The sequence below is a fragment of the Sus scrofa genome, chromosome 2 (genome assembly GCF_000003025.6).
Source record: "Sus scrofa isolate TJ Tabasco breed Duroc chromosome 2, Sscrofa11.1, whole genome shotgun sequence".
Classification (NCBI taxonomy): Eukaryota; Metazoa; Chordata; class Mammalia; order Artiodactyla; family Suidae; genus Sus; species Sus scrofa.
Window position 1 is genome coordinate 15827800 of NC_010444.4, and position 27127 is coordinate 15854926.

At 52.4% G+C, this 27127-nt stretch overlaps 2 protein-coding genes across 7 annotated transcripts; one reads left to right on the forward strand and one right to left on the reverse strand.

Annotated features, from left to right (window-relative positions):
- ZNF408 (zinc finger protein 408) lies at nt 1690-6750 on the reverse strand. 2 transcript variants are annotated; one of them, XM_003122824.6, is made up of 5 exons: nt 6391-6750; nt 5808-6085; nt 4803-4864; nt 4320-4576; nt 1690-3269 (listed from the first exon to the last, which is right to left on the reverse strand). In XM_003122824.6, exons 1-5 carry the CDS (start codon nt 6506-6508, stop codon nt 1741-1743), a joined length of 2244 nt encoding a protein of 747 aa, XP_003122872.3. In that variant the 5' UTR covers nt 6509-6750; the 3' UTR covers nt 1690-1740. The 2 variants fall into 2 exon arrangements, with proteins under 2 accessions (XP_003122872.3, XP_013849820.1); XM_013994366.2 differs by having other exon boundaries at nt 1690-3272; nt 6391-6538.
- Nucleotides 6486-26382, forward strand: ARHGAP1 (Rho GTPase activating protein 1). 5 transcript variants are annotated; one of them, XM_013994368.2, is made up of 14 exons: nt 6609-6740; nt 11143-11324; nt 11582-11677; nt 13285-13314; nt 18106-18193; nt 22157-22288; nt 22660-22746; nt 22947-23045; nt 23410-23517; nt 23597-23673; nt 23872-23949; nt 24277-24405; nt 24546-24649; nt 24764-26382. In XM_013994368.2, exons 2-14 carry the CDS (start codon nt 11192-11194, stop codon nt 24950-24952), a joined length of 1350 nt encoding a protein of 449 aa, XP_013849822.1. In that variant the 5' UTR covers nt 6609-6740; nt 11143-11191; the 3' UTR covers nt 24953-26382. The 5 variants fall into 5 exon arrangements, with proteins under 5 accessions (XP_003122873.2, XP_020940898.1, XP_013849822.1 ...); XM_005660952.3 differs by lacking the exon at nt 6609-6740 and adding an exon at nt 6801-6944; XM_003122825.5 differs by lacking the exon at nt 13285-13314 and having other exon boundaries at nt 6486-6944.

A 27127-nucleotide genomic window follows, 5' to 3' on the forward strand; every position in this document is an offset into this window, starting at 1 on the left:
CTTACTTGAGATCTCTCCCACAGACACCTCAAAGCAACCATCCCCAACCCAAATCACTGCTGTCCCGCTCCCACCCCAGGGCTACCCGACGTGCTACGTCAGAATGCGGGAGTCAGAGCTCTCTCTCCCAGAGAACAGGATCTGCCCAGAGTCCTTGCTGGAACTTGCTGGGCTTTGCCGGTTCTGTTCCCTCTGTTCCTTCTCCTTCTGCAGACATGGGTCTGGCTCGCTCCTCTCCAAAGTTCAGGTCTCTGCCCGAGCTACGTGACTGAAGCCTATCCTTGACAACACTCTGTAAAACCACACTCCCCATTTTAACCTCTCCCCTGTGATACTTCTCTTCACTGAGTTTACCATCATCTGACGTGTGTTTGTTTACTTTCCACAGCAGACCGTAACTACCTGAGCAGGGCTGTTACCGCCATACCCGCAACAGCTAGCAGACGGGAAGTGCTCACTCGGCTGGTAAGCGAGTCCACTGAGCTGCATTTCCACAGCCACCACGCCACCACTCCCAGCCACCTAAGTGATTTCTCTAAACTGCCAGTCCACTCTCCAGTGATCTCTTCAAACCTAAGTCTCATCACATCACTGCCCCGCTCAAAACCCTTCAAAAAACCCCTCAATGTCCTCAGAATAAAGTCTAAACTCCTAAAGCAAGGCTTCTGTGACCTGGCCCTGACCCCTCTGCCCTCATTCTCTCTGCTGGAGCCCAGGCCCTCACGTCCCCTGTATCTACTCAACCATCAACCTGCAGCTGAAATGCCAGGCAGCAGAGTACGGAGGAGCCTTACCCTGGCTCTAGACTAGGGGACTGAATCTCAGCTCTGCCACCTCATAACCCCGCTGCCTCAGGCAGGATTGCTATAAGGATTATATACACTCACAGAAAGGACTGGCCTACATAAAACCTGTTTATTATCATTGTTCTTCCAGGATACCCTCCCTGATGCCCTGGACTAAGCTGAACTATCCCATTAAACATGTTCACAGCACTGGTGGGGGCAGGGGGTTGCTCCTCTTCGAATGCTTATCCAGTGCTTTCTGCCCCTCGCAGGTCCTGAGCTCTGTGAAGGGCGCTGTCTCTGTCTTGTTCACAGCTTTGTCCCAGCACCTAGAGCATGTCAGGCCCAAAGGTGATGCAAATCACATGTTCATTCCTTCCCGCTATAGGGCTGCTTCTGGGCAGGTGCAAACCTGGCCCTCGCCACCTCCAGTGGGTCTGGTGTCCTTCAGGACAGAACAAACACCAACATCACAGCCCTTAGGTGGTGAGAAAAGCTGCCAAAATAACCCACAGCCTGACTTACAGACTTGGGAGCTGTGAGTGGAGTTTCTGGCCTCTTAACCTTCAAAAAAATTCTGCTTGGTTCCCTGTCTCTCAGGGAGCTTGATGGGAGTGACTGTTTCAGCCCTAAGCACCCCAGCAGGGCAGTGGTGCTGCCAGCGAGCTGGCTACCTCACTGGGCAGGGTCACTTCCGCAAGGTTTAAAGAACAAGGCCCTGAGGAATTTCCCAGGGAGGGGGCAGAACAAGCTCTACAGGAAGTTGGTAAAAAGAGGCTAGAAATAGTTTAACCTTATTAGTCTTGGGAAACCATGTGGTCATTCATAAGGGATGTCCCTGACCTGCTTCTCAGCGACTGGTCTCCAACAGGGAACCCAAAGAGAAAGCTCCAGACACCCAAGCTCAGAAACACCAGTCTTTATATAGCACTCTCGGGGCGGGGGTAGGGGGGCATCAGCTGCCCGTTTCCACCTCCACCACTTCCGCCCAGGCGCTGAAGCCCATGTCCTTGTGGATGAGCACCAGGCTGGAGGCAGGGCCTGGCTCCTCCGGGACCACAAAGCACTTATCCTGGCTCTCGGAAATGGTGACCTGGAAGACATCCTGGGCTGAGGAGCTGTCCCGTTGGCTGCATGCATCCAGCAGCTCTGGCTCGGTCTGCAGGAGCACCATGGTGGGCTCAGAAGTGGCAGACGGCTCACAGGGTGGGCTGGAGGGTGCCCCAGGCTGGTGACTGAGCTGGTGCCGCTTGAGGCTCTGGGGGAGGGTGTAGCCCATGCCACAGGTAGGGCAGCGGTAGGGCTTGTCGGCGAGGTGGGACTTGAGGTGGCGCCTCAGCTTGGTAGCCAGTGTGTAGGCGCGGCCGCACTGGGGGCAGGGGAAGGGCCTCTCCCCCGAATGCAGGCGCTCGTGGGCGCGCAGTGTGTGCGGGTCTCGGAGGGCCTTCCCACACACGGGGCACAGGTGGGCCTCGCCGGTGTGCGAGATGAGGTGGCGTCGCAGTTCAGGCAGCTGGGGGAAGGCCTCGGCGCAGTGCGGGCAGCGGTACGGGCGCTCCCCTGTGTGCAGCCGCAAGTGCCCACGCAGGTTGCCCCGCTGGCGGAATGCCCGGCCGCAGTGTGGGCACAGGAAGGGCTTCTCCCCTGTATGGAGCCGCATGTGGTTCCGCAGGGAGCCCTGGTTGGCCAGGGGCCGCCCACACACGGGGCAGGGGCATGGGGCAGGGGCCGTTGGCATCTGGTGTGTCTTGCGATGCAGCCGCAGGGAGGGCCGGCGGGCGAAGGCCTTGCCACACTGGTCACAAGCGAAAGGCCGGGCCCCTGAATGCACCACCTGGTGCTCTTTGAGGTCTCTCCGGGTGCCGTAGGCCTTGTCGCACTGTGGGCAGGGGAAGGGCCGCACGCCACGGTGGCCCAGCATGTGGGCTTTGAAGCTCTCCTCTGAGCTGTAGCTCTTGCCACACTCAGTGCAAAGGAAGGGCTTGTGGCCTGTGTGCACGAATGCATGCTTCTTCAGGTGGCACAGCTGCAGGAAGGCCTTGCCACACTCCCCACAGCAGTATCGTCGCCCCTGTTTTGGGGAGCCTCCTGCACAGCCAGGAGGGCTCCGCAAGTGTGCAGGGAAGCCAGGGTGCTGCTGCTCTCCAGTCTGCTGGGCCCCAGGCTCTGAGGTCTTCACTCTGGGTGGGCGCTGATCACTGGGGCTTCGTAACCTCTTGCCCAGGTGAGCACGCAGCTGGGGGCCCCTGGCAGAAGACGAGGAAGTGGCCTCACTGCTCTCAGGGCCCTGCTGGGGAGCGGAGGTGCTCTGAGGTCCAGGTGACATCTGTGTCTGGGGTGGGACCTCCTCATCTACGCTGCCGTCCTCAGGCAATGGGCCGAGTGATTGGCTCTCCTTGGAAACGTGGTCCTGGGTTTGAGGCTGAAGTCCGGAGCTCACCACACTCTCTGCCTGGATGTTGGGGGGTGATTGGACACCAGGGTCTGCTAGGCAAGAGTGGGGTACTGGGCTTAGTAGAGAAGCAGCATGTGGTCATAGTGGTCTCACCAGAGAATTACAGCAACCCATGACTCTTCCTCCTCAACCCCTGAATTGCATGGGAACAGTGACAGCCGTCTCCCCCGGCACATGAGCCACACACTCCCTTTATCTTCCTGTCCAGTCTCAGGTACCTTCTGAGGAGGCTGCCCGGGAGACCACAGCACTCTGAACGATGTGGATAATCCCTGGAGAAAGACCATCCCAGAGGACCCGTATTCTCCCTCCCTCTGGAGACATGCACTCAGGATGAGCTGAGACCACCACCTCCTCACTTTAGCTCATCTGAAAATAAAAGAACCCCCAGCCCCAGCCCAGACAGAAGAACACAAACTGGAAACCTTATTTCTAGCTTGCTGTCTTCCACAATGCGGGCTTCTTATTCCTTGAAACAACTCAGGAAGATACAACTTGCAAATATCTATACAGTTTACCCTTAAACCAACATAGGCTTGAACTGCATGGGTCCACTTATATATGGGTTTTTTCCCAACAGGAAATAGCCCAGCACTCTACAACCATGGTCTGTTGAATCTATAGATGGGGCCCATGGATATAGAACCTTGGATGTGAAGGGCCAACTCCAAGTCACACTCAGGAGTTGTGACAGCCCAGAGGGCTGGTGTCCCTAACCCCTGTGTTGTTCAAGAGTCAACTATGTTGTTCATCCTAAGACCCGCTGTTCTTCAGTAAAAAGCATCAAATGGTATTTTATACCCCAAAATTTTCTGAACTTCTTCCCTAAAAATTCTAGTCTCGCTGTGTCCACGAATCCTAAGAATTACGGCATGATTCTCACTCAATCCTAATCAAGCCCCACTCCCATGCCACACTGAAAAATCCATCTTATACCAGCCTTCAAAATTTCAATAAATATCCAGGCCTTTCCTTTCCTCCTCAGAATACTGTTCTCCCTTCCTTTCTTGAGCCATAAGCTTTGTTTTGTCTAATCAACAGGTGATAATTTGGGAAGTCAGCATTTATTTGACACATACCTGTGCAAGGTTCTGTTGCATCTTCCTCTGTGGCTACTTCCTGTTGTACAACAGACTCCATTTCTGTCACCCCAGCCATGCTTGCCTCCTCCTCTAGTCTGGACTGGTTGGGGCTCAGGCCCTCAGCGGGAGGCCGGGGCCACAGCCGCAGCTCGAAACCTGGCAGCACAACCCGGTACACCTGTAGGTGGAGCCTCTCGCTGATCCACACGGGAGCCACGTTTCCCTCACCCTCCAGCTTGCCCCGCTGCACCAAACTGCAAAGCAGAGCAAGAGCTGGCTCAGGAGACCCTCTTGAAGCAAGTGGCCCTGCCTAAAAGCCCCTGCTCCTGGGCAGTCTGAGTCTTAACGGATCTTATGCCTTTTGAACACACACTGCAAAAGGCCCTTGGGTGGGGAATTACAGTTAGCTCTGGTTCCAACCCAGGCCACAAAACAAAGCCTCAAGGGAGCATCTTCATAACATACTCTGTTGTAACTTACCTCATCCAGCCTGAACTCTGCTCACAAGCACACACATCTCCCCATGGGTCTAGTGACACGTCCTGAAATAAACCAATAAAAGTCCTTCTCTCATGTGTTTGAGGGCAAAACAAACAAAACCTGATATAAGGAGTTTCCATTGTGGCTCAGCAGGTTAAGGACCCAACATTGTCTCTGAAAGATGAGGATTCGGTCCCTGGCCTTGCTCAGTGGTTTAAGGATCCAGCGTTGCGGTAATCTGCTGCGTAGTTTGCAGATGGGACTTGGATCCAGGGCTGCCATTGCTGTGGCTGTATCATAGGCCCCAGCTCCATCTCAGATTCAACCCCTGGCCTGGGAACTTCCATTTGCTACAGGTGTGGCCGTAAAAGAAAAAAAAAAAAAAAACACCTGATGAAATTGCTCCCAACACAGACCTAAGATGAAGCCCCCTGGAAGGTTAATGGTCTCTGGTTCTGCCTCTCTGTAGACTGCACTGTCTGAATTTTCCTTCAGTAAAGGCCAAAAAAAAAAAAATTGTCCCCACACCTCCCTCCCAAAGTGTGAAAAATTACTGAATTGAACATATTACTTCCTTTCAATGAGTACCAAACAGAAGTAAGAGGTACCTCAAATTTAAAATTTTTTCAGGAGTTATGCAATGAAATCTTTTACCTGTGCTGTTTCACCTTTCCCTCCAAATAATCCTGGAGGATTAAAATAAAGAGCCATTCCTTTATTTTACATGCCATCTGACCAGCTAAGTGACAAAGCTGAGATTTGATCCCAGGGGCTTTTTAATTCCCAAAACCTTTGTTCTTGACTTTTGTAACTGCTAACACTCTACTAATTCAGCTTTTAACAATTTTTTGCACCTCTTAATTACTGCAAGGAAGGAGAAAAGACAGTCCTGGACAGAAGGGGGCCAAACCATCTCCTATCCCTTTAAATACTCTGCATCTTCTAACAAGAAATGTCTGAACTAAATTTTCAATCATGGAAGGGAGATGCCCGATCCCTTAATACCTCTTTTTGCTCTCTTTCCGCTGCATCACCCTTCTGCTTAGAGACAGACTCCTCTTCCAGTGGTCCCCAGAGCAGTCCCGGCTGCAAGGGTTCCCCGACACACCAGACCCCCAAGCGCTGTTCCTCGGTCAGTGAGGGACCTAGGGCCAAGCCCCGGGGGAGGCTCTTTAGAGCGAGGATGGCTCGGGTCGGTCTGGCTGGGAAATCTTTGGGTCCCTGTGCACAGCCTTCTCCGGAAGGGCTCCATCCTGAGTCCGGGTCCAGGCGTGGGCCGGGGACTGCAGCGAGAGAGGAAGACAGTGAAGAAGTGAGGAAGCCGCCCAAGAGGTAGTGGGGTGGGGAAAGATGAGGGAGAAAACCCTAGGTCCAGCTAGGCCTCAAGAGTCTGAGAGATATATAAAGACTCTAAGGGGCCCCGAAAAGACCTGAGGGACTTCGAGGGCTCTTAAAAGAAGCCCCCGAGATTTTGAGGGCACCGGAGGAGGATGCCAGGCTCGGGAGGAAAAGGGTCGGGGGATAAGAGTTGACCAGAGAACGTCAGGAATATCTGAGCCGAGGGTCGGAGACACCGCAGGCCGCTCACCGAACTGCAGTCTTCCCTTCGCCGAGAGAAGCTCCTCCGCCTCCTCCATCCCGGATCGAAAAGCCTCCCTCCGCCGGAAGTGAGTGTCACCTTCTAGGCTCCTCCCGGAAACAGTCATTGACACCCAAATTTCCTCTCGGGAACGAATCGTAAGAGTCAGCCTTAACTGGTGCACAAGACCAGGAGTTTGGGAATTCTGGTGAGGCGAATCTCTGTCCGAGAAGAATACGAGCTAAGGATTCCGGAGGTCCACCAGAGATTCGAGTACCCGGAACATCGGAACTAACTGTTCCAGGGCCTCCTTTTGGGAGGGACGAATCGGACGGTTCTACTCCACCGCAGCCAAGGAGGCACGTGAGCAGCACGTACAGGAAGTGGGCGGGGATCCTGGAAAGGCCATGTTTGGACCGGGCAGCGGGTCGGAAGTGGGTTGGAGGTGTGGCGGAAGTGGTTGGGAGTGAAGAGACAGGGAGGGGGCGGTTCCCGTTCCACCTCGGAGCCGGATGTTTGCCGATCTTTGACAGGCGTGGCAGAGGGAGCGGTACCCGACCACGGTGAGCTGCGGGGTGCAAGTTCTGCCTGGGAGGTTGGGGGCGGGGCGGGAAGGAAAAGGACTGGCCAGGTCATTTGAAGGGATGGGGTCCGGATGGGGAGCATCCAAGCGGATCCGAGGAAGGGAGCAGGGGTGGAATGGGGCCTGGGAACCTGGCCTTCCCGCTGCCGGGATTCTGCCCCACTCGCGGGTCTGCAGCGAGAGGACTTTGCTTCTTTTGCTGGCTTCTTCCTGGCCTCTCGCTCGCTGTCATCGAGTAAACTCATGGGAAGGGGAAGTCTCCCTCGTCCGATCTGGGGAAGTGCTAAAACAAGAAATTCGGGCGAAGTGTTCCACCTTGCTACTTATTAGGCCACGCTTTCATGTCTCTTTCTTAACCTGTGAGACAGGATTGTAGCACCCAATCCGGTTTTTGTGAACCATGAGGCTTTATGCAAACGTGATTGTAGTTGAAAGGCTTGCTTTGTATTGTGGGGTTTGCATTTTTGCAATTCTGGAGCCCTAACTAGGAGGCCTATCACAATTCCAGAGAATATGATTTCAAGTTATTTCAGTTCTCCTTGGAGGAGTTTAGAGAAGCTTTACTTTGCCCTTTTGTAGAACTTTGAGAATCATATGAATGACAGTCACTTAAGAGAAGTATTGAAGGATTGACCTGCACAAAGAGACCACCTTAGATAGACATGGATTAAAATCTTGACTTTACTGTATGACTCTTATTTTTTCTGGTCTTCACATTTCTGGAACTGTACTTCTCTGGTGCTGATGTGAAAAGATAATTTGTATCCAGTTCATCGTGGTTGCTTCCCTTTTCCTCTTAGGATACAAATTGATTCCTTCAGTAATTCAGCAAATGACTGAGCATCTACTCTGTGCCAGATGTAATTTTGAGTAGGTCAAGGCTGTTTGTTTGTTTTTAATGGTCACACCCGCAGCACATGGAAGTTCCATGGGCCAGGGATTGAATCCCAGCAGTAGCTGACCTGTGCTGTGGCAACACCAGATCCTTGAACCAACTGCTCCCACCCGGGATAGAACTTCACAGCGATCCAAACCCCTGCAGTGAGGTTCTTAACCCACTGCGCCACAGTGGGAACTCCAGGTCAGGGATTCTTAAACAGTGATTCTAAGAGGGTCTGTGAACCCCTTAAAATTTCATGCAAGATTTCATGAGTATGCTGATTTTTGGGGAATGAGTCCAGACAGTTCATCAGAATTCCAGAGAACTCCAGGACTTCCCAAAGGTAAAACCTCTGCCTAAAGTGAGTCTTGAAGGATTTAGGAAAGGTACATATTTTATCTCCTGAGAAGAGAAACGTTAATTTGAGAGTAAGACATATTTTGCAGAGTGAAGCAGGACTGTGACAGGAGTCTTAGGCAGCCAGGATACTTCATTTCCGTGACTCTATGTTAGAAGTTCCCTGCACTAGCTTCTCTCCCCCTTCCCACTGAATGGGAGCTCAGCTTCTGGCCTCACAAGGGGCAACAGCTGTGGGCTGGAGGGTAGTGAGAGAGGCCAGGCTGGCTGGGAGGTGGAAGCAACTGTGATTAGTTATGCTGGAAAAGGAGCGTATAGGGTGGGGGAGGGGTCAGTTCTGGAAGAACTAACAAAATAGAAGAGTTACTGGAAGAGGTGGAGTTCAAGTTTGTCTCCCTTTTAGAGTGTCCCTCTCCCTCCCTCACACATACTTTAGCTCCCAGCTGTCCCTTCTAATCCTGTTGTTCCCTTCAGCACAAGTATTTTAGAATGCTGGAGAATTATATTTCTGGGAGGAGTCTTCACTTCTATAGATGAGATAGATGAGGAAATTTAAGCCTAGATAGGAAAAGGACTGCCCAGCATCTTTGCAAATCAGTCAGGACTATAATCCAGTTCTCCGTGTATCTCATTCCCTGCCTTTTTTTTTTTTTCTTTTTTCTATTTTTTTGTCACTTCATCAAGCACCCACTGTGTGCAAAAAGACTTCTGGAATAGTTGTGGGCAAGGCTGAAGGAGCTTTTGGTGTCTGGGCAGTAACTGAACAGAAGGGATGGAGAGAAGGCTCAGGTCCAGAGAGGGTTACTGAATTTGTGCCTGTCACCCAGCTGGGGGTCCCTTTGGGGGAGCCTTCACAGCCTCCCGGTTAAATGTGGGGAGGAGCTTATGGCTGAATCAGGCGTGGATTCCTCTAGACTGAAGGTTGCTTCAGGTGTGGCTCAGCTGTGAGGATGCAGGTTCGATCCCTGATCTCACTCAGTGGGTTAAGGATCCAGCATTGTCATGAGCTGTGGTGTAGGTCGCAGACATTGCTCGGATCCTGCGTTGCTGTGGCTGTGGGTAGACTGGTGGCTACAGCTCCCATTCAACCCCCTAGCCTAGGAACTTCCATATGCTGCAGGTGCGGCTCTAAAAAAAAAAAGAAACAGAATGGGGAGCTAGGGTGAGGGGACATATAGCAGCACTCACTGAGAGAGAGAAATGCATTCCCAAACAGGAGAGGGACATGTTCATGTTTGGGGAAGGAACTTGTGTTTTGGTGGTAAGCAGTGAATAAGTGTAGCAGATAAGGCCACAGGGAGGAAGAGGAAGAAAAAGAAATTGTTGTTTTTGGCTGTTTGGCCTGCTCAGTTTTGGCTCAGGAGCTTGAAACAGCTTTTGCCACTGAATCAGTGTGGTTGCCCTGGTAACAGGATAGTTGTTGCTAAGTTGTTGCTAGGTAAATAGGGAGCCGGTTTGCCATCCAGAGACTTTGGCAGGCTGTGATGTGTGCAGAGGTTGTCACATCGCTCAGAGGTGTTCAGGGTCTGGATCTGGGCCTACAGTTCTCCCCTCTTCTCCCTCCCTGCGCCTGGGTCTTGTCTGTACTCTTTATCTGTCCTGCTGATTCTCTGACCATATATGTCATTTTTGGGGCTTCAGGAATGCAGTAGACGTAGGGCAGCCTCTTTGCTGGGGTTGGATAAGTGGGTTGAATTGAAAGTCCCCTCCTTCACACATGGTGAGCTTGTGAAGGGAGGGAGAGTGGCTTCTAGTTAGTACACAGGGCAGAAGTTGCCATGTCCAGGCTGCACGCAGCCACATCCTCAACACCAGCCCCCAGGAGTTCCTGCTGTGGTGCAACAGGATCGGCAGCATCTTGGGAGCACTGGGATACAGGTTCAATCCCCAGCCTGGCACAGTGGATTGGAGATCCAGCATTGTTGCAGTAGTGGCTTGGGTCAAGACTGTGGCTCAGGACTTCCCATTGTGGCTCAGTGGTTAACGAATCCAACTAGGAACCATGACGTTGTGGGTTTGATCCCTGGCCTTGCTCAATGGGTTAAGGATGCAGTGTTGCCATGAGCTGTGGTGTAGGTTGCAGATGTGGCTTGGATCCTGCGTTGCTGTGGCTCAGGTGTAAGCCGGCGGCTACAGCTCTGATTTGACCCTGAGCCTGGGAACCTCCATATGCTGCGGGAGCGGCCCTAGAAATGGCAAAAAAAGACTGCAGCTCAGATCTAATCCCTGATCTGGGGACTCCATATGCTGAGGGGTGGCCAAAAAAAAAAGGACCAGACCCTACCTGCCCCCAATCCTGAAACTAGCATCAGGAGCTCCCCACAAAATAGAGTGGGCTAAGGAGCCTGCAGATTATCTGCAGTGGCAGGCAAGCAGATTCCATCTTCTGCTCCTCATTCCTGTCCTGGGGCAAACCCAGCTGGGCCCCCAGGCCATGGCCTTTTATCTGAGGCATCATGGTCCCTGGCCACCTCCCCTTCTCTGGGCCAGGAGCATGGGGTGGAATAGCCAGGGCCACAGCTAACCTTTTCCACACATGGGTTCAGAGCAGCCCTGTGCTCCTTAGATTCTTGCGGTGGCTCTACCCCATCACTGCTGGGGCCTGGGAGGCTTCTGTGCTCTCTGACCCCTGAGGAGAGGGGTGTGGCCCTTGACCATGCAGCTGGAACCTGGCACAGATCTTCCCTATCCAGCTGGAGGGCCTGAGGGCGGGCACTGAGCTGTGCCATCCTCTGCCCCAGCTGTCTCTTCTGGCCATGTGCCAGAAAACTGTGGTGCCAAGAAAGCCAGGAGCTACGTGGAGCTCTTGGCAAGGATGAGAAATGTTGAGGAACAGGGACAAGGGAGCTTGGGAGAGAAGCGTGGCCACCGGGGGCTTGCTGTAGAAGTTACAGGTGAAAAGAGTGCGTCACTGACCTGCCAGCTGCCTCTTATCTCCCAGGGTTCTCTTCAGATTTTGTGGCGTGAAGCTGTAGGGGTCAGGCTTGGCCATGGACCCACTCTCAGAGCTGCAGGACGACCTGACCGTGGATGACACCAGCCAGGCCCTGAACCAGCTGAAGCTAGCCTCCATTGACGAGAAGAACTGGCCCTCAGATGAAATGCCCGACTTTCCCAAATCAGGTGGGCACGGCTGGGTCTCAGCAGCTACAGGTGCCCTAGAGGACCCCCTTCCTGTGGAAGGAACACCCCAGGAGGGCAGAAAAGACCCCAGGAGGGCAGGACGGGGGCGGGGGTGACAGGTCAGCCCCAGGCTGGGGCTGGGAGCACAAGCCCCACTCAGAGGAAGGCCACAGAGCGGAAGTCTCAGGGGGAACATGTCCCTGATGGTTGTCTGACCTCGATGGTGGGGCCAGCACTGATTCTGCTGTGTTCCTCAGATGACTCCAAAAGCAGCTCCCCGGAACCTGTCACGCACCTGAAGTGGGATGACCCGTATTACGACATCGCCCGGCACCAGATTGTGGAGGTGGCAGGTGAGCACACCCGGCATCACACCTTTTTCCTCAGAGTCTGCTCTCCTGGCTTAGGGAAGCCAGCCCCTCCTGCCTTAGGGGAAGGGGCTGCAGGGGAGGGACACGTCTGCCCCTGACCGCAGGGGTATTGAGGCTCCATGTACCATTTTTTATTTTTTCTTTCTTTTTTGTCTTTCTAGGGCTGCACCTGTGGCATATGGAGCTTCCCAGGCTAGGGATCGACTTGGAGCTGCAACCGCCGGCCTATACCAGAGTCACAGCAACGCAGGATCCGAGCCACGTCTGCGACCTACACCACAGTGTACACCACAGCTCACAGCAACGCCAGATCCTTAACCCACTGAGCAAGGCCAGGGATCGAACCTGCAACCTCATGGTTCCTAGTCGGATTCGTTTCCTCTGTGCCGCGCCGGGAACTCCCATGCACCATTCTTTAAAAACACAAACTCCATTGTGATAGCCACTTGGTCTGTTCAGCTGCAGCCATATCTCGACCTATGACTTCGTCGTCATCTCCACTGGCAGATGGTGTGTGGGAGACACTGGGAGAGCCCTGGGTTTGACTTCCAGCTCTGCTCCCTGAGCTCATTTCTTCTCATAGGTTTGCTGAGAGGATGACAGTAGCGAACATCAGTCAGGGATGTAGTTGGCCCTGAAAAAGCCTCCCTTCCTTTGCCCTCAGGATGGCTTTTCTACCCCATCAGTCCCTGGGGGGGGGCGCAGGATTCCTGAGAAACCCCACCTCCAAGGAAGTCTGGAGTGGCAGAGCCCCCTCCTTCCCAAAGCTAGGAACCATGTGACACCCCACCCCCCTCCCAGAGCATCGGGTTCCCAGCAGATGTGCCACCATCTAAGAAGGGGTGCAGACCCCCGCTTGGGTCTTGGCCGCAGGGAGCTCCCCCTTTCCTGTTCATGATGCAGGACCCAGAAGCCTCCAGGAGCAAGAATGTAGCAGAGATGTTGATGACCTGGGTTCTGCCTGAGGCTCCTGCTGCTATAAGAGGAAACTGGAACTGCAGGGTCCCTTGTCTTTTCCCTCATGGTTGTCCGACCTCAATGGTGAGGCCAGGCAGCTGTGAGTAAGGAAGACAATACAGCCCTGCTCTGAGGCATTGGGGTGCAAGGGGAGCCAGGAGCCCAGTGAGGCGCTGGCTGGCTGAGGGGACCCTGGTGGCATCTGGTCAGGGGGAAGCAGCAGGGGGCTGCGTCTCTCCTGAACGCTGGGCACAGGGAGGAATGGCGTGGCAGAGAGGGTTGTCCCAGTGTCAGAGGTGTTTCCTTGGCATCTGTGGTCCTGGTGCCTGTTCTGGTCTGGGTTGGAGGACTTGGCTGTGGCCTCTCTCACCCCCATGGAGGCAAGGCTGAGAGTTCTTTTTTGGCCTCGTCCTGACCTGAGTGCAGGAGAGTCACCTGAAGGTTCAGAACTTACCTCCCACCCAGAGATGGACCTGACTGGGGCTTGGGGAGTGTCTGATGTGAAGGCGTCTCTATCCTGAAGTCCTCCTGGCTTATGTGGCCAAGTCTCAAGGCAGAGCAGGGGAGACAGCCCCCCATCTCCACCAGGTGATTCCTGTAAGCAGAGCTGCAACACGTTTCTGTTTCTCCAGGGTGTGAGGTGCCTGAGGGGGCCCAGCCAGGTAGGTGTGTTCCTGGCTCTCTGTGCTTGGCCTCTCTGGGCTGTGGATCAGGAAGGGCTCTTGGTGGAGGCGAGGTGGGGCTGGCCTAATTGCAGCCCCACTCCAGGGATCTGGGAGCTGGCGGTACTTGGGAGCTGGAAATAGCAGGGAATTCATGGGAGGTTTGACGGGGTGGGGGCTGTGTGCAGACACTTCCAGAGCCTAAAGGGAAAGGAGCTCAAGGGAGGGGTGTGGCCGGGGGATGGTCCTTGTCCACGGGGGTGCAGGGCTGGCTGTGAGCAATGGCCTGGCCTGAGTGCGTGTTCCCCGGGGGTGTGCCTCTGACTGCTGCAAAGAGTTTGGATCGGCAGTGCCATAGCACGAGGAGCTTGATGTGACTATGGTGACATTCTGGGAGGCCAGTTTCCTGGTCTTAGAAGCCAGAGAAAAGAGCCTGTGTTGGAAGGGAGGATGGGTTATGTCCCCAGCTCCTCTGTAGCCTCTGTTCTCCTTACAGTGGCTGCCATGCTCCCTGGTCAACTTTGACTTGGTCCACGTGGGTTCTTTCCAGTGGTGTGCTAGTAAATGTTCAACAGTTGGCCCTCTAGAAAGGAAAAAAAGAAAAGACCATTATTTGTAGCATTTGTAGCTTTTGTGATTTCTAACTATCAACAGCAGATTTTAAGCTTATCAACAGCAGATTTTAAGCTACCAACAATGATGTCAACTGGCTTGCAACATTCCTGACAATGTAACATTTAACAAATGTATGAGCAGCCCCAGCCATTTGCCCCAGCCCCCACCCCCCGTGGTTGGCCTGGTCTGGCAGGTCGCAGTGCCTGCTGGGAGTGGCGCTGTTGCTGATTAATACCCAGGTTCCCCTGGGAAGTTCCTGATCGCTATCTGGGGAATGCAGAGGCTTCAGTCTCAGGCAGCTGGTCTTTTTCTGGTGCTTTCCTCAAACTCTGCGCCTCCCTTTTGAGACCTCTCCCCCAGGGCTCTGAAGACACCAGTGCCGCCAGCTCCTTCCCTTCCTGCAATCTCCAGTGCAGAAATCTGTTCTCTTCTGAGATCAGGAGGGGAGTCCCAGGCCTTTTTACACCTGCTTCTTTCTTGCTTTTTAGGGCCACACCCTTGGCATATGGAAGTTCCCAGGCTAGGGGTCAAATCAGAGATGCCGCTGCTGGCCTACACCATAGCAACAGCCACACAGGATCTGAGCTGCATCTGTGACCTACACCACAGCTCACAGCAACACCAGATCCGTAACCCGCTGAGCAAGGCCTGGGAGCAGACCCCACATCCTTATGAATATTAGTTGGATTCTTAACCTACTGAGCCACAATGGAAAGTCCCTACATCTGCTTCTTAAAGGAGCAGTCACCCTGCCTTCTGGCAATGCCTGAGCCACTCAAGGACTTGGGCAGTGGGGGTGTGCCTGTATCTCATTCCTTGCCATCCAGCTCTCCCTGATCCCCTTCTTGCCTCCAATCCCCATCCTGATTTCACTCGGCATGTATTTTTTTATTTACTTCTTGGGGGGTGAAAAGAAAGAAGAGTTTATTAAGAATAGAAATGCAGCTAGAGGAGATCCTGTCGTGGTGCAGTGGTTAACGAATCCGACTAGGAACCATAAGGTTGTGGGTTTGATCCCTGGCCTTGCTCAGTGGGTTAAGGATCCGGCGTTGCCGTGAGCTGTGGTATAAATTGCAGATGCAACTCAGATCCTGCGTTGTTGTTGTGGCTGTGGTGTAGGCTAATGGCTACAGCTCAGATTCGACCCCTAGCCCGGGAATCTCCACATGCCACTGCAGCAGCCCTAGAAAAGGCAAAAAGACAAAAAAAAAAAAAAAAAAAAAAAAAAAAATGCTGCTAGAGCAGCAGGACGACTTCCTGATAATCAGGGAAAGCTGACCTCGGCATGCATTTATAAAACACCTACTCTGGAACAAGCCCAGGAGCCAGCATCAAGCATTCATTGAGGGAAGACACTCATACCTTCCTTCAAGGAGTGTGCAGTCCAGTGAAATTCTTCAAACTGGTCAGGAGTCCTCTGAGACTATGAAAGCTGTGGACCTCTTCCCCAGAAAATGTGCATGAGCTTGTAATATTTTTCACATCACGGCATTGGTGGAGCCCTGGTTGAGAACCCCGAGTTTCCCAAGTAGAAGGTCCTGCAGCAGCTGAGCCCTGGAACCCCAGGCCCCTGGCCCCTGACCCAAGTTGCCTGTTTAACGAGTTACCAGCTCTAAATCCCAGAGCCCTGTGAGCTCAGGCTTCCTGCCCTATGTCCTCAAATTTGCCTGCCAATGAGGCCTTACTGTTGGAGGGTAGCAATGAAAAGAAGTTTTTAGGATCCTTCCTGCTCCTCCTGGCACTTTTCCTGATGCCCTGGGTGTTTCCTCTGCTTGGCAGGGAGTAGGCAGATGATGTCCCCCCCCTTGCAGGCTCGTGGTAGAAGGCTCAGGGATTTCTGAAACTCCAGATCACATACCAGGCTGGGCTTCGTCCCCACCCCTTGCCTGTCTGCTCGTCCTTCTGTTGGAGCCTCTGGGAAGTGAATCAGAGCAGGCTGCCGAGCGATCCCTCGCTGACCTGGAAGGAACCCAGACACCTAAGGTCTGGGTCAGGGTGTGAAGGGGAGCAGGTGACATCTCATCCTGCTGGGTGGAGCTGTACCTTCTCCTCCTCAGACGTACTTGGGAAAGGGTTCTCTGCTTCGGTCTGGAGAAATTCCACCCCAGGCTTTGGGAAACTATCCAAAGCATTTTCCTAACCCAGATATTGTTGTGAGCAGACTCAGAAACAGACCATGTGTAATCTGTAATGTTGACTTGCGACTTCGTGCAGGCTACGTGTTTATTGAATATCTGCCACGTGCTGGGCTCTGGACAAGCATTAGACACTCAGAGATGGAGGAGACACAGTCCCTGTCTTCGAGTCACAGCCACTAGAGGAGACAGACACATAAACACTTAGACAGGGGAGTCAAAGTGCTGTGACAGAGCTGGGTGATGGTTCACGCTGGGAGCTGTGAAAAGGGACATCTAACCCAGCTGGTTAGTTGAAGGAGGAGCTGGGATAAGTCTTGAAGACTCAACGAATTAGCCTAGAGGAGGACAGCAGAATTGTCTAGAGGAAGTTCTGTCTGACAGTGTTGTACAACCACTGCCTCTATCTAGTTCCATGATTTCATCTATACCCCTCGTAATCATAAGCATCACTCCCTATTCTCCCTTCCTTCCAGCACCTAGAACTGCTAATTTGTTTTCTGTCACTAAAGATTTACCTAAATAGCTTATATAAATGGAACCGTACAATATATAGCCTTTTGTGTTCAGCTGCTTTCACCTAGCATCATGTTTTCAAGGTTCAGTCACAATGTGCCATGTTTCATTACTTCATTCCTTTTTTCTTTTTATTATTATTATTATTTTTTTGGCTGTGTCCTTGGCCTGTGGAAATCCCAAGGCCAGGAACTGAAGCTGCTCCATAGCAGTAAACAGAGCCACAGCAGGGACAACACTGGATCCTCAACTTGTTGAGCTACCAAGGAACTCCTTTAAAAAAAAAAAAAATAGCATATAAGGAGTTCCCTGGTGGCTCAGCAGGTTAAAGATCCAGAGTTGTCACTGCTATGGCTTGGGTCACTGCTGTGGTGTAAGTTCGATCCCTGACCCAGAAACTTCCACATGCTATGGGTGAAGACAAAAATAAATAAATAAATAAAAGATTAAAACAAAAAAAATAGCATGTATTTTAAAATTATTTCTTATTGTTTAAATTTTTTATTTTATATTGGATAAAGGTTTTTGGGGGTTTTTAAAAATCTTTTTAGGGCCACACCTGAGGCACATGGAGGTTCCCAGGCTAGGGGTCTAATCAGAGCTGTAGCCACTGGCCTGTGCCACAGCCACAGCAACGCCAGATCCGAGCCGCATCTGTGACCTATACCACAGCTCACAGTAATACCATATCCTTAACCCACTGAGCGAGGCCAGGGATCGAACCTGTGTCCTCATGGATGCAAGTCAGATTCGTTTCCGCTGCACCACGACAGGAACTCTTATATTGGAGTAAAGTTGATTTACAATGTTGTGTTAGTTTCAGGTATAAAGCAAAGTGATACAGTTATATATATATCTATCCTTTTTCAGATTCTTTTCCTATATAGGTTATTATAGAATATTGAGTAGAGCTCCTATGCTATACAGTGGGTCTTTGTTGACTATCTATTTTATGTAGCATATATATGTTAGTCCCAAACTCCTAATTTATCTCTCCCCCCCATTCCACTCCTTTTTATAGCCAGCCAATTTTCCATTGCACAGATATGCCATTTTTTTCTTTATCCACCCATCCATGGATGGATATTTGGGTTGTTTCTACCAGGTGTGATTTTTTTTTAAGTAATATTTTTATTCTATTTTTTCATTGTTTGGCTGCCCCAAGCTATATGGAGTTCCCAGGCCAGGGATCAGATCCAAGCTGCAGTTACAACCTACAGCTGCAGCAACACCAGATCTTTAACCCACTGTACCAGGCCAGAGATGCTGCTGATCCTGTTGTGCCACCGGATAAGAGTCTTGTTGGTTTTTTTTATGCCCCGGCTTGGTACTGTGATAGCACCTGTTGCTCTTTGTTCAGAGACACACCGTTGAATGCAGGCAGCTGCCTGGGGTTCGTCTGCATAGGCCACTCTGGCCCCAATGCTGAATGGTACAGGTCTCCAGGCCTGACCCTTGCAGATCCTCACCCAACTTCCTTTGGCTTATCTTCCAACCACTGTACCCCATCTTTATCCACACCTAGGAGATGACAAGTATGGGCGGAAGATCATTGTGTTTAGTGCCTGCCGAATGCCCCCAAGTCACCAGCTGGACCACAGCAAGCTCCTGGGGTGAGTACCATGGGAAGTGGGAGGACCTGTGCCCAGATTCTCACTCCAGCCTGGTGCCATTTTCCTTACTGTCTCTTCCTGCCCTGGAGTTACCAAGCCACCTCCCTCAAGGCCCCCCTTTTCTGCTGAGGGAGCCCCTTTACACTGGGAAGAGAGCGCTGGGTTAGGAGTCAGACCTGGTTCTAGTCCTAGAAACCATCCTTGTGACCTTGGCAAGTGTCTTCACGTCTTTAAGCTCTTTATCTTCACTTTTCTTAGGAAATAATAATACAGCCCTCTTAGAGTTTCCTGGTGGCTGGATGGGTTGTCACACTGTGGCTTCGGTTGCTGCTGTGGTATGGGTTCAGTCCCTGGCCCAGGAACTTCTGCATGCTGTGGGTGTGGTCAAAAAATAATAATACAGCCCTCTTTCCTCATAGCAATGAGATACTGCATGTGAAAATGCTTCAAAAAGTTAAACGTTGTCCAAATATGAGGGCTGATTATGATAATAATGTGGTGCTTCTGAGGCAGTTGCAGTTGTTCATCATTTGCACCAGTAATTAGTGTTATTTTGCGCCAAATCTGGTCCAACAACTTCTGTGCCTGTCCAGGTTGAGAGAGCCAAATGAACACAGTAGCTCTGGTTGGTCCTAGATATCTCCTGACGCAAGTCTGAAGGCTGACTGAAAGTAGGATTTACAGACTCTGTTCTGATAAACGTTCATTGTTGAGCCACCACTGGGCCAGCGCTCAGCCCACAGCACTGGAGGGACCCGTGGAGGCAGAGCACAACTGGCCTTCGCCTGAGACTCCTTAGCACGTGTGCAGTTTCCGTCTTGCACTCCTTTCCTGACCACTTTAAAGCACTGTCTCCAATTGGAAATATCTGCCCTACCCATAGCAGCTCTTTGGGAACCTGAGTGGTTGTATGTGGAGGGGCTGCGGTGGGGTCAGGGACAGGCCAGGGACATAGCAGTAGAAGGGGAGGGCCTGAGTGCAGAGTCTTCGAAGTCTCTTGAGCCAGGGCCAGGCAGGAGCTGCTCCAGCCTCGTGTGAATTCTCTGTCTCCGGCCTCCTGAGCCCCCTTCCTGTTGTTTTATAGCCCTGCCGGCAGGCAGAGCCTTGTCCAGGCCCATCACGGGGCCCAGCCAGGAGCTGGCCAAGGAGCCCAGCCAGTGGGAGGCTGAGTCACATGCCCTGTCTGGTTTTATCACAGCATTGGGAAGGCAGGTGACAGACTCCTGGCCAGATGATGCTCTGAGTGGGAGGAAATCAGAGGGTTTCAGGAGAGAGCTTGCTGAGGGAGGGTGCCCAGCTCTGGGGCTTCATCTGCCTTCAAGAAGCCCTCCGTCGTCCATCCTGTCCGTCCTCCATTCCCTCCCAGGCGGGCGGAACCTTCCCGCCCCCGCCCAGCCCAGCGGGGAGGTGCTTTCATCAGGTATCAGTCCTGTACTCTTGCTCTCTGGCAGATTATCTCAGTTGTCCAGCCAGATCTAGGGGGTTGAGAGAGTGCCTAAAGCTTAGATGCAGAAGACCAGTTAAACTTCAACTCTGCCTCTTACTAGCCATGTGCTCAGGATCAGGTCTCTCCTGAACCCTGGAAAAATAATTGCACTCCCCTTACAGGGTTGTTGTGGGCATTAGATAAGAGAATATATTTGAAATGCCATTGTTTTCAAATTTCAAGAATTTAGAGGAGTTCTCATCATGGCGCAGTGGTTAACAAATCCGACTAGGAACCATGAGGTTGTGGGTTAGATCCCTGGCCTTGCTCAGTGGGTTAAGGATCCAGCGTTGCCATGAGCTGTGGTATAGGCCGCAGACATGGCTCGGATCTGGCGTTGCTGTGGCTGTGGTGTAGGCCGGTGGCTACATCTCCGATTAGACCCCTAGCCTGGGAACCTCCACATGCCGAGGGAAGCGACCCTAGAAAAGGCAAAAAGACAAAAAGAAAAAAAAAAAAAGGAATTTAGAAAAATGTTGATAGCTACAAAGAAGAAATATAGACAGTGATAAACAAAGTCTCTCATAAACTCACCAGAGAAAAACACTTAATATTTTAGTATATTCACTTCCTATTTTTTGCTGTAACATATATAGAACTCTGTAGTCAGTTTTGTGTCTTACATAATGTTTTTATCTGCTGAGCATTAAACATTCTTCAAGGGCATCTTTTAAAAAACGTTTTATTGATCTGTATGTATCCAGAAAAGGGAATACATTCTGTATACTAGTTGATGAATTTTCAAAAAACTAAAAAGCAAAATAAAAGACACCCATGTCATCTACACCCACAAACCTCCCTCTGCTCATCCAGTGTCTACCCTGAAGGGTAACCACTATTCTCACATCCAGCTTCACAGATTGGTTCTGTCTACAGAAACATCCTGTGAGTGTTCCATTTATAGATGTCCTGTGATTTATTTAACCAATTCCCTATTGTTGGACAGTTAGCCTGCTGCTCAAAAATTTCCCCCCATTATAAAACAGGCTACAATGAACAGCCACATTTCTATTCATCTCTGATTATTTCCTTAGGATAAATTCCTGGACATATTTTTACCAGGTCAAATAGTATTAGCATTTTATAACTTCTGATAACATCACTTTATTGCCTTCCAAAAGGTCATAACACCCAACAAAGGAGTATATTTGCACTATAATTTTTGCTATTTTATAATTGCAAAATGCCTTTTTTTTTTTTTTTTTTTTTTTTTGCTTTTTAGGGCTGTACCCGCGGCATATGGAGATTCCCAGGCTAGGGGTCGAATTGGAGCTGTAGCTCACAGCCACAGCCACAGCCACAGCCACGTAGGATTCGAGCCACATCTGCGACCTACACCACAGCTCAAGGCAATGCTGGATCCTTAACCCACTGAGCAAGGCCAGGGATTGAACCTGCATCCTCATGGATGATAGTTAGATTCATTTCGGCTGAGCCACTATGGGAAATCCAACAAGGCAATATTTGAGTTAGACAGTTTACCTCTACAGCTCTACCACAAGATGTGTGATCTTAGATAAGCCTGTGACCTCTCTGAGCCTCACTGCCCTCACTTGTAAGAATGGGATAATATCAGCCTTGATTGTTATGAGAAAAGCATAAGATATTGTATGCAAAGTTCTTGGTAGACACTAAAAGCTTAATATTGACAAATGGTGACTTTCTTTTTCTTTCTTTTTTCTTTTCTTTTCTTTTCTTTCATGGCTGTATCTACAGCATTTGGAAATTCCCAGCCTGGGGACTGAATCTGAGCTGCAGCTGTGGCACTGCAGGGTCCTTCAGTTCATTGTGCCAGACTGGGGATCAAACCTGTGCCTCCTTAGTGACCCAAGCCACAGCAGTCAGTTTGTTTGTTTGTTTGTTTGTTTGCTTTTTATGGCCAAGTCTGTGGCATATGGAGGTTCCCAGGCTAGGGGTCAGAATTGGAGTTGTAGCTGCCAGACTACAACACAGCCACAGCAACCCAGGATCCGAGTCTCATCTGTAACCTGAACCACAGCTCACAGCAATGCCAGATCCTTAACCTACTGAGCAAGGCCAGGGTTCGAACCTGTGTCCTCATGGATACTAGTCAGATTTGTTCCTGCCGAGCCATGATGGGAAGTCCCAGCAGTCAGATTTTTAACCCATGCCACATCATCATTATTGACTCAAGGCAAACCTGGAAGGGAAGTGGTATTCCTGTTTTTACTGCAGTATGTGAGCTGGCTCCAGTTAGAGTTCTGGTCTCCTGGCTTCTAGTCAGTACTCAAAACCAAGAGCTGTTACTATTCCTCCGCCAGCCCAGCCACTGCCTGGTTGCTCCTTCACCACCACATGGTGACTGATTTTGCAGCCAGGACAGACAGTGCAGGAAAGGGGCTGGGGGTGGGGGTGGGGGGGCTGTGACATGAGGAGAGGATTCCTGGGGTACCAGTTCTGTCTCAGTGGGGCCCACTTGCATACAGGGCAGGCCCCAGCAGGCCTTTCTCTCGCAGGTACCTGAAGCACACCCTGGACCAGTACGTGGAGAGTGACTACACGCTGCTCTACCTGCACCATGGCCTGACCAGCGACAACAAGCCCTCCCTCAGCTGGCTCCGGGACGCCTACCGGGAATTTGACCGCAAGTGGGTTGGGTTCTGTGTGGGCTCCAGGGCCTGGGGGTCAGCAGCTCTGCCAGGCTCGTGGCTGCCCTCTGCTTGGGAAGGAGCATATTCCATGCCAGGGGGAAGCAGGGGCCCTCTCCTGGGTAAACTAAATACTACCGATCTCAGGTCAGAATGGCCTGGGCTTAAATCCCAATTTCTCTGCTTACTCACTCTGTGACCTTTCATGTTACTTCTCTGAGCCACTGTTTATTAGTCTGTAAAACAGGCCAACAATGGCACTTAGCTGGCAGGCCTACCATGAGTCATCAGATCAGTAAGTGGACATCTAGAGCCTAGCTCTGTGCCTCTCCTACCAGGCCCACTCCCGAGGTCCTGTTCTGCCTCTGCAGGTACAAGAAGAACATCAAGGCCCTGTACATCGTGCACCCCACCATGTTCATCAAGACCCTGCTCATCCTCTTTAAGCCCATCATTAGGTAAGCGGGCCTAGGGCGGAGCACTGTTCCCCCGGCATCCCCTTGAACTCCCAAGTAGGCAGCCAAGGAGGCCAAGCATCCCGGGGACAGACCAGCTTGGGGCTGGGCCTCTGTCTGTTCTGGGTGGGCTGGTGAGGGGGCCAGTGGAGGCCTGTTGAAACGGGCCCACCCCAGACCCATACCCTTTCCTCCATTGGCAGCTTCAAGTTTGGGCAGAAGATCTTCTATGTGAATTATCTGAGTGAGCTGAGCGAGCACGTGAAGCTGGAGCAACTGGGGATCCCTCGCCAAGTTCTCAAGTGAGGCTGGGATGGGGGCTGTGTGTGCCCGCGGGGCACATCGTACATGCATACCAAGTCTGGGGGGTAGGACGTGCCAGACAAGGGGAGAAGCAGCCTTGAGAACCCCAGGATACCCAGCGGGAGAGATATAATAAGTCGGAGATAGCACACAGGGTCAGAGAGAGCAAGTCAAATCCCATGGCTGTCACTTAAAAGTTGTGTAACAGCATCTCTTTAAAGTCTTCACTTGCTCATGTGTCAAGTGGGGTTGGCAGGAGGACTGAGTGAGGTAACCCATAGCACAGTAAGTGCCTAACAAATAAGAGTTGCCATAGGGACTGCAGAGCTGGGTAGAGGGTCTGACCTCCCCTCTGCCCTGCAGGTATGATGACTTCCTCAAATCCACACAGAAGAGCCCTGCGACAGCCCCCAAGCCCATGCCACCACGGCCCCCTCTGCCCAACCAGCAGTTCGGGGTCTCCTTGCAGCAGTGAGTACTCAAGAGGTGGGCAGTGCTGATGCCTGGGGCTACGGAGGGCCGCAGACCCCTCACTGCCTTGTGCCCACAGCCTCCGGGAGAAGAACCCAGACCAGGAGCCCATTCCACTTGTGCTGCGGGAGACCGTTGCCTACCTGCAGGCCCACGGTGAGTGCTGGGTGTCCCCTGCCCACCTCAGCACATCTCCCAGCTCCCCTAGGGAAGCTTCCCGGCAGGGCTGGGCAAGGTCTCATATGCAGCACCACCCACACTGACCCTGACCAGAACCCAGAGACACAGAATGGGTGGGGGGGTCCACCCGTTGCCCCAGAGCTCCGAGACTCACCAGGCCCCACCGTTCCCCAGCTCTCACCACCGAGGGGATTTTCCGGAGGTCAGCCAACACTCAAGTTGTACGGGAAGTGCAGCAGAAGTACAACATGGGTGAGTGGCCGGGGGACAAACTACGTGTATGTGTGTGTCTGTGTCAGGTTTCAGTGGTATTTGGTATAATGACACAAGTCTCACTTCTGCCTGGTGATCCCAGGCCTGCTTCCTTGTAGGTCAGGCTCCCAGAGTCTAGGTGCAGGTTCATTTAGAGGCAAGGAATAACTGGTGTGTGCTCGGGGCTCTGCTCCCCAGACGGCCTGAACCTGTGTCCCTGTCTCGGTAGGAGGTGGCCTGTGGCCGAGGGTGAGGTCAGGCCTTGGGCCTGCTGGTAACCAGGCTGGGCCCAGCTTCTCTCCATCCTTCCTCCCCTCCTGCCCCCAGGGCTGCCTGTGGACTTTGACCAATACAATGAGTTGCACCTGCCAGCAGTCATTCTCAAGACCTTCCTCCGGGAGCTTCCTGAGCCCCTGCTCACCTTTGACCTCTACTCCCACGTTGTGGGCTTCCTCAGTGAGTGCCCCTTTCCCCCTCCCCAGCTCTGCGCTGCTTCTGCAGGGTGGGGATGGCCTATCCTCCAAAGAAAGCCTGGCTGGGGTCTCCCACACCAGCCTGGCCGTGGGCCCCTGTGACCTGGCCCCCGTTCCTCTTAGGCATTGATGAGAGCCAGAGAGTGCAGGCGACACTGCAGGTCTTCCAGACACTGCCTGAGGAGAACTACCTGGTGCTGCGTTTCCTCACTGCCTTCCTGGTGCAGGTGAGACCCAGGGGAGAGAGGAGGAGCTGCCATGCTGCTGCCCCTGGGTGTGGTTGCCGGGCATGGGAGGCAGGATCTGTGGCTCCTGCTGCAGCTCCGTGATTCCCTCCACAGATTTCTGCCCTCTGTGACCAGAACAAGATGACCAACACTAATCTGGCTGTCGTCTTCGGCCCTAACCTGCTGTGGGCCAAGGATGCTGCCATCACCCTCAAGGCCATCAATCCCATCAACACCTTCACCAAGTTCCTCCTGGATCATCAAGGGGAGTTGTTTCCTAGCCCTGACGCCAAGGGGCTCTGAGCCCTGCCCCACCCGCTCCCTTCTCTGATCGCCCCAGTTTGGACTCTTCCTCCTGGCTTCAGCGGTACAGGAGCCCGGGGCTCCCCCAGAGATAGAAGCTGGAGTCAGCCAGCCAGACAGCTCCTACTCCCCATCCTGTCTGGCCCCCTCACTGGCCCTGGAGGCCTCGCTGTAACCACAAGACGTTTTTCTTCGCCTTATACTTCTCACTGCCTCCTTGGACCCCCGACTCCTGCCGGGTTCTGCGGAGCTGGCTTGGCTCTTCATGCGGGAGGACTGGCCCCAGCAGCCGCTTACCTGCCTTCTCCTGCCTCTTTCCTTGGCAACTGGAGATGCCAAAATCACTGCCGGCTGGGCTGGTCCTCCCCTTCCTGATTCTGGGAAATGAAAGGCTGAGGTGGCTTGGGCTGGCCTGGCTGAGGCTCCTCTCTGTCTGGGTGAAGGCCTGGTTGCAGGCACTCTGCTCCTGTCCTACCCCCGGTGGCTCAGCCTTTGGTACTTCTGCAGCTAGTGGACAACAGGCTGGAGTCAGCTTCCCGTGTCTGCCTTCTCTTCCACACATCCTGGGTCAGCCTTTCCCAAGTGGTACTGCTCCCAGGGTGTCCTAACCCCCTGGTTCTGCAAGGACTGGCAGCTTGGATGATGGGGCTGAGTCCCAGCATCCATTCGAAATAGACACCGCACTCCCACCCCTGCCAGCCCCCTAAGTGTGGTCAGACCAGTGACAAGCAGTCCCTGCCCTGCCCCCAAGCATTGCCGCCCCTCCCCATGACTTGGGCAGATCCTTAGCCATGTCAGTTGTGGAGTCACACAGGTCCCTGCTCTGGCCTGGGGTGACTCAGTGCCTCAGGATCTGTGGTGGCTCCTTAGTCCAGTTGTGAACCCCTGGAGGGACTGGGCAGAGACTCTGCTAGTTAGATCAGCCCCTGGTGGTAAGTTCTAGCAACTTCTTCCCGACTCTGATGATGATGGATAGCCCTCTTTCCAGCTGTGTCCCTTCCTGGTGAACCCCATTGCCACAGAGCCTGTACCATGGGGGTCCTCACTGACCAGCCCTGCCCCATTTGTGAACCAGGTGTGGCCTGGGCCTTGACCTCACTGGGCTCTCTCCCCAGGGCACTAGCATGTCAGGATTTGGGGCCTGGCATGGCTGCTGGTTCCCCATCAGTCCCTTTGTCTCCAGTCCAGGCCCGGGCTTCTGCTTTCTGCCTTCCTTGGTATATCAGGTGTCACTCACAACCCCACTTACTGGGGAGCTTCGTGGATCTATTTGGTCTCTCCGCCCCTCCCCCCACTGGTCTTTACCCCGGGGTAGGGGGCTCATACTGTGAATCAAGTGTTCACATTCACACTTAGTGACTTCCTTGGCACCAATCATGTATTTCACCTTTGCACTTTTTATATTTCAATAAAAAAGGAGTTCAAAACTACCCATCTGGCTGTTAAGGAAGTACATGGAGGCTCAGAACTGGGTGGGAGGTGTGTGGTTGCGGAGGAGCAGATGGGGCCTCAGGAAGTCGCCTCCCCAGTCCACATCACCCCTTCCTCATCCTGCTCACTCTTGAGCGGTATTAAGTCAGGGACTGAACCTATGCTATAGCAGTGACCCAACCCACGGCAGTGAACACTGGATCCTTAACACAGTGAACTGTGGTGGACCAGCAGGGGCTTTAGGGTCAGACCAGGGTTTGAATCCTCATTCCCTCACTTACCACCAGCTCTAACTGGCAACTGTCATGTAATCTCTGAGACTGATTTTTCATGTCTCTAAAGATCAGAAATACACCTGCCTGTCCCTACGTGCAGGGGATGGATTCTAGCCACCCCCCACCCCAGCACACGATACCCAAATCCAAGGATGCTCAAGTCCCTTATGTTGTAGTATCTGCAATGTAACCTACGCACATCCTCTCTTTAAATCGTTTCTAGATTACTTATCTAACACAGTGTAAATGCCATGGAAATACTGCCAGCATGCAACAAATACAAGTTTTGCTTCTTGGAACTTCCTGGCATTTTTTTTTCCCAAATATTTTTTCTTTTCCTCCGAGGTTGGGGGAGCTCTCGGATGTAGAACCTACAACTGTGAGGGCCAACTGTAAAGTCTACGCTGTAACAGAATAGGTGCCCACTGGGAACTAGAATGATGGTCATTTCATAGATGAGCCAGGGTAG

What these genes read in the sequence shown, in the direction of transcription:
- ZNF408 (XM_013994366.2), bottom strand. Translation starts at nt 6,508, where the DNA reads ATGACTGTTTCCGGGAGGAGCCTAGAAGGTGACACTCACTTCCGGCGG. An exon ending in CGGAAAGAGAGCAAAAAGAG is followed by an intron (nt 4,865 to 5,807) that starts GTATTAAGGGAT and finishes GGTTTATTTCAG; the next exon opens with GACGTGTCACTAGACCCATG. An exon ending in TGCAACAGAACCTTGCACAG is followed by an intron (nt 3,273 to 4,319) that starts GTATGTGTCAAA and finishes ACTCTTGCCTAG; the next exon opens with CAGACCCTGGTGTCCAATCA.
- ARHGAP1 (XM_013994368.2), top strand. Translation starts at nt 11,192, where the DNA reads ATGGACCCACTCTCAGAGCTGCAGGACGACCTGACCGTGGATGACACC. An exon ending in TTCGGGGTCTCCTTGCAGCA is followed by an intron (nt 23,518 to 23,596) that starts GTGAGTACTCAA and finishes TTGTGCCCACAG; the next exon opens with CCTCCGGGAGAAGAACCCAG. An exon ending in CCACGTTGTGGGCTTCCTCA is followed by an intron (nt 24,406 to 24,545) that starts GTGAGTGCCCCT and finishes CGTTCCTCTTAG; the next exon opens with GCATTGATGAGAGCCAGAGA.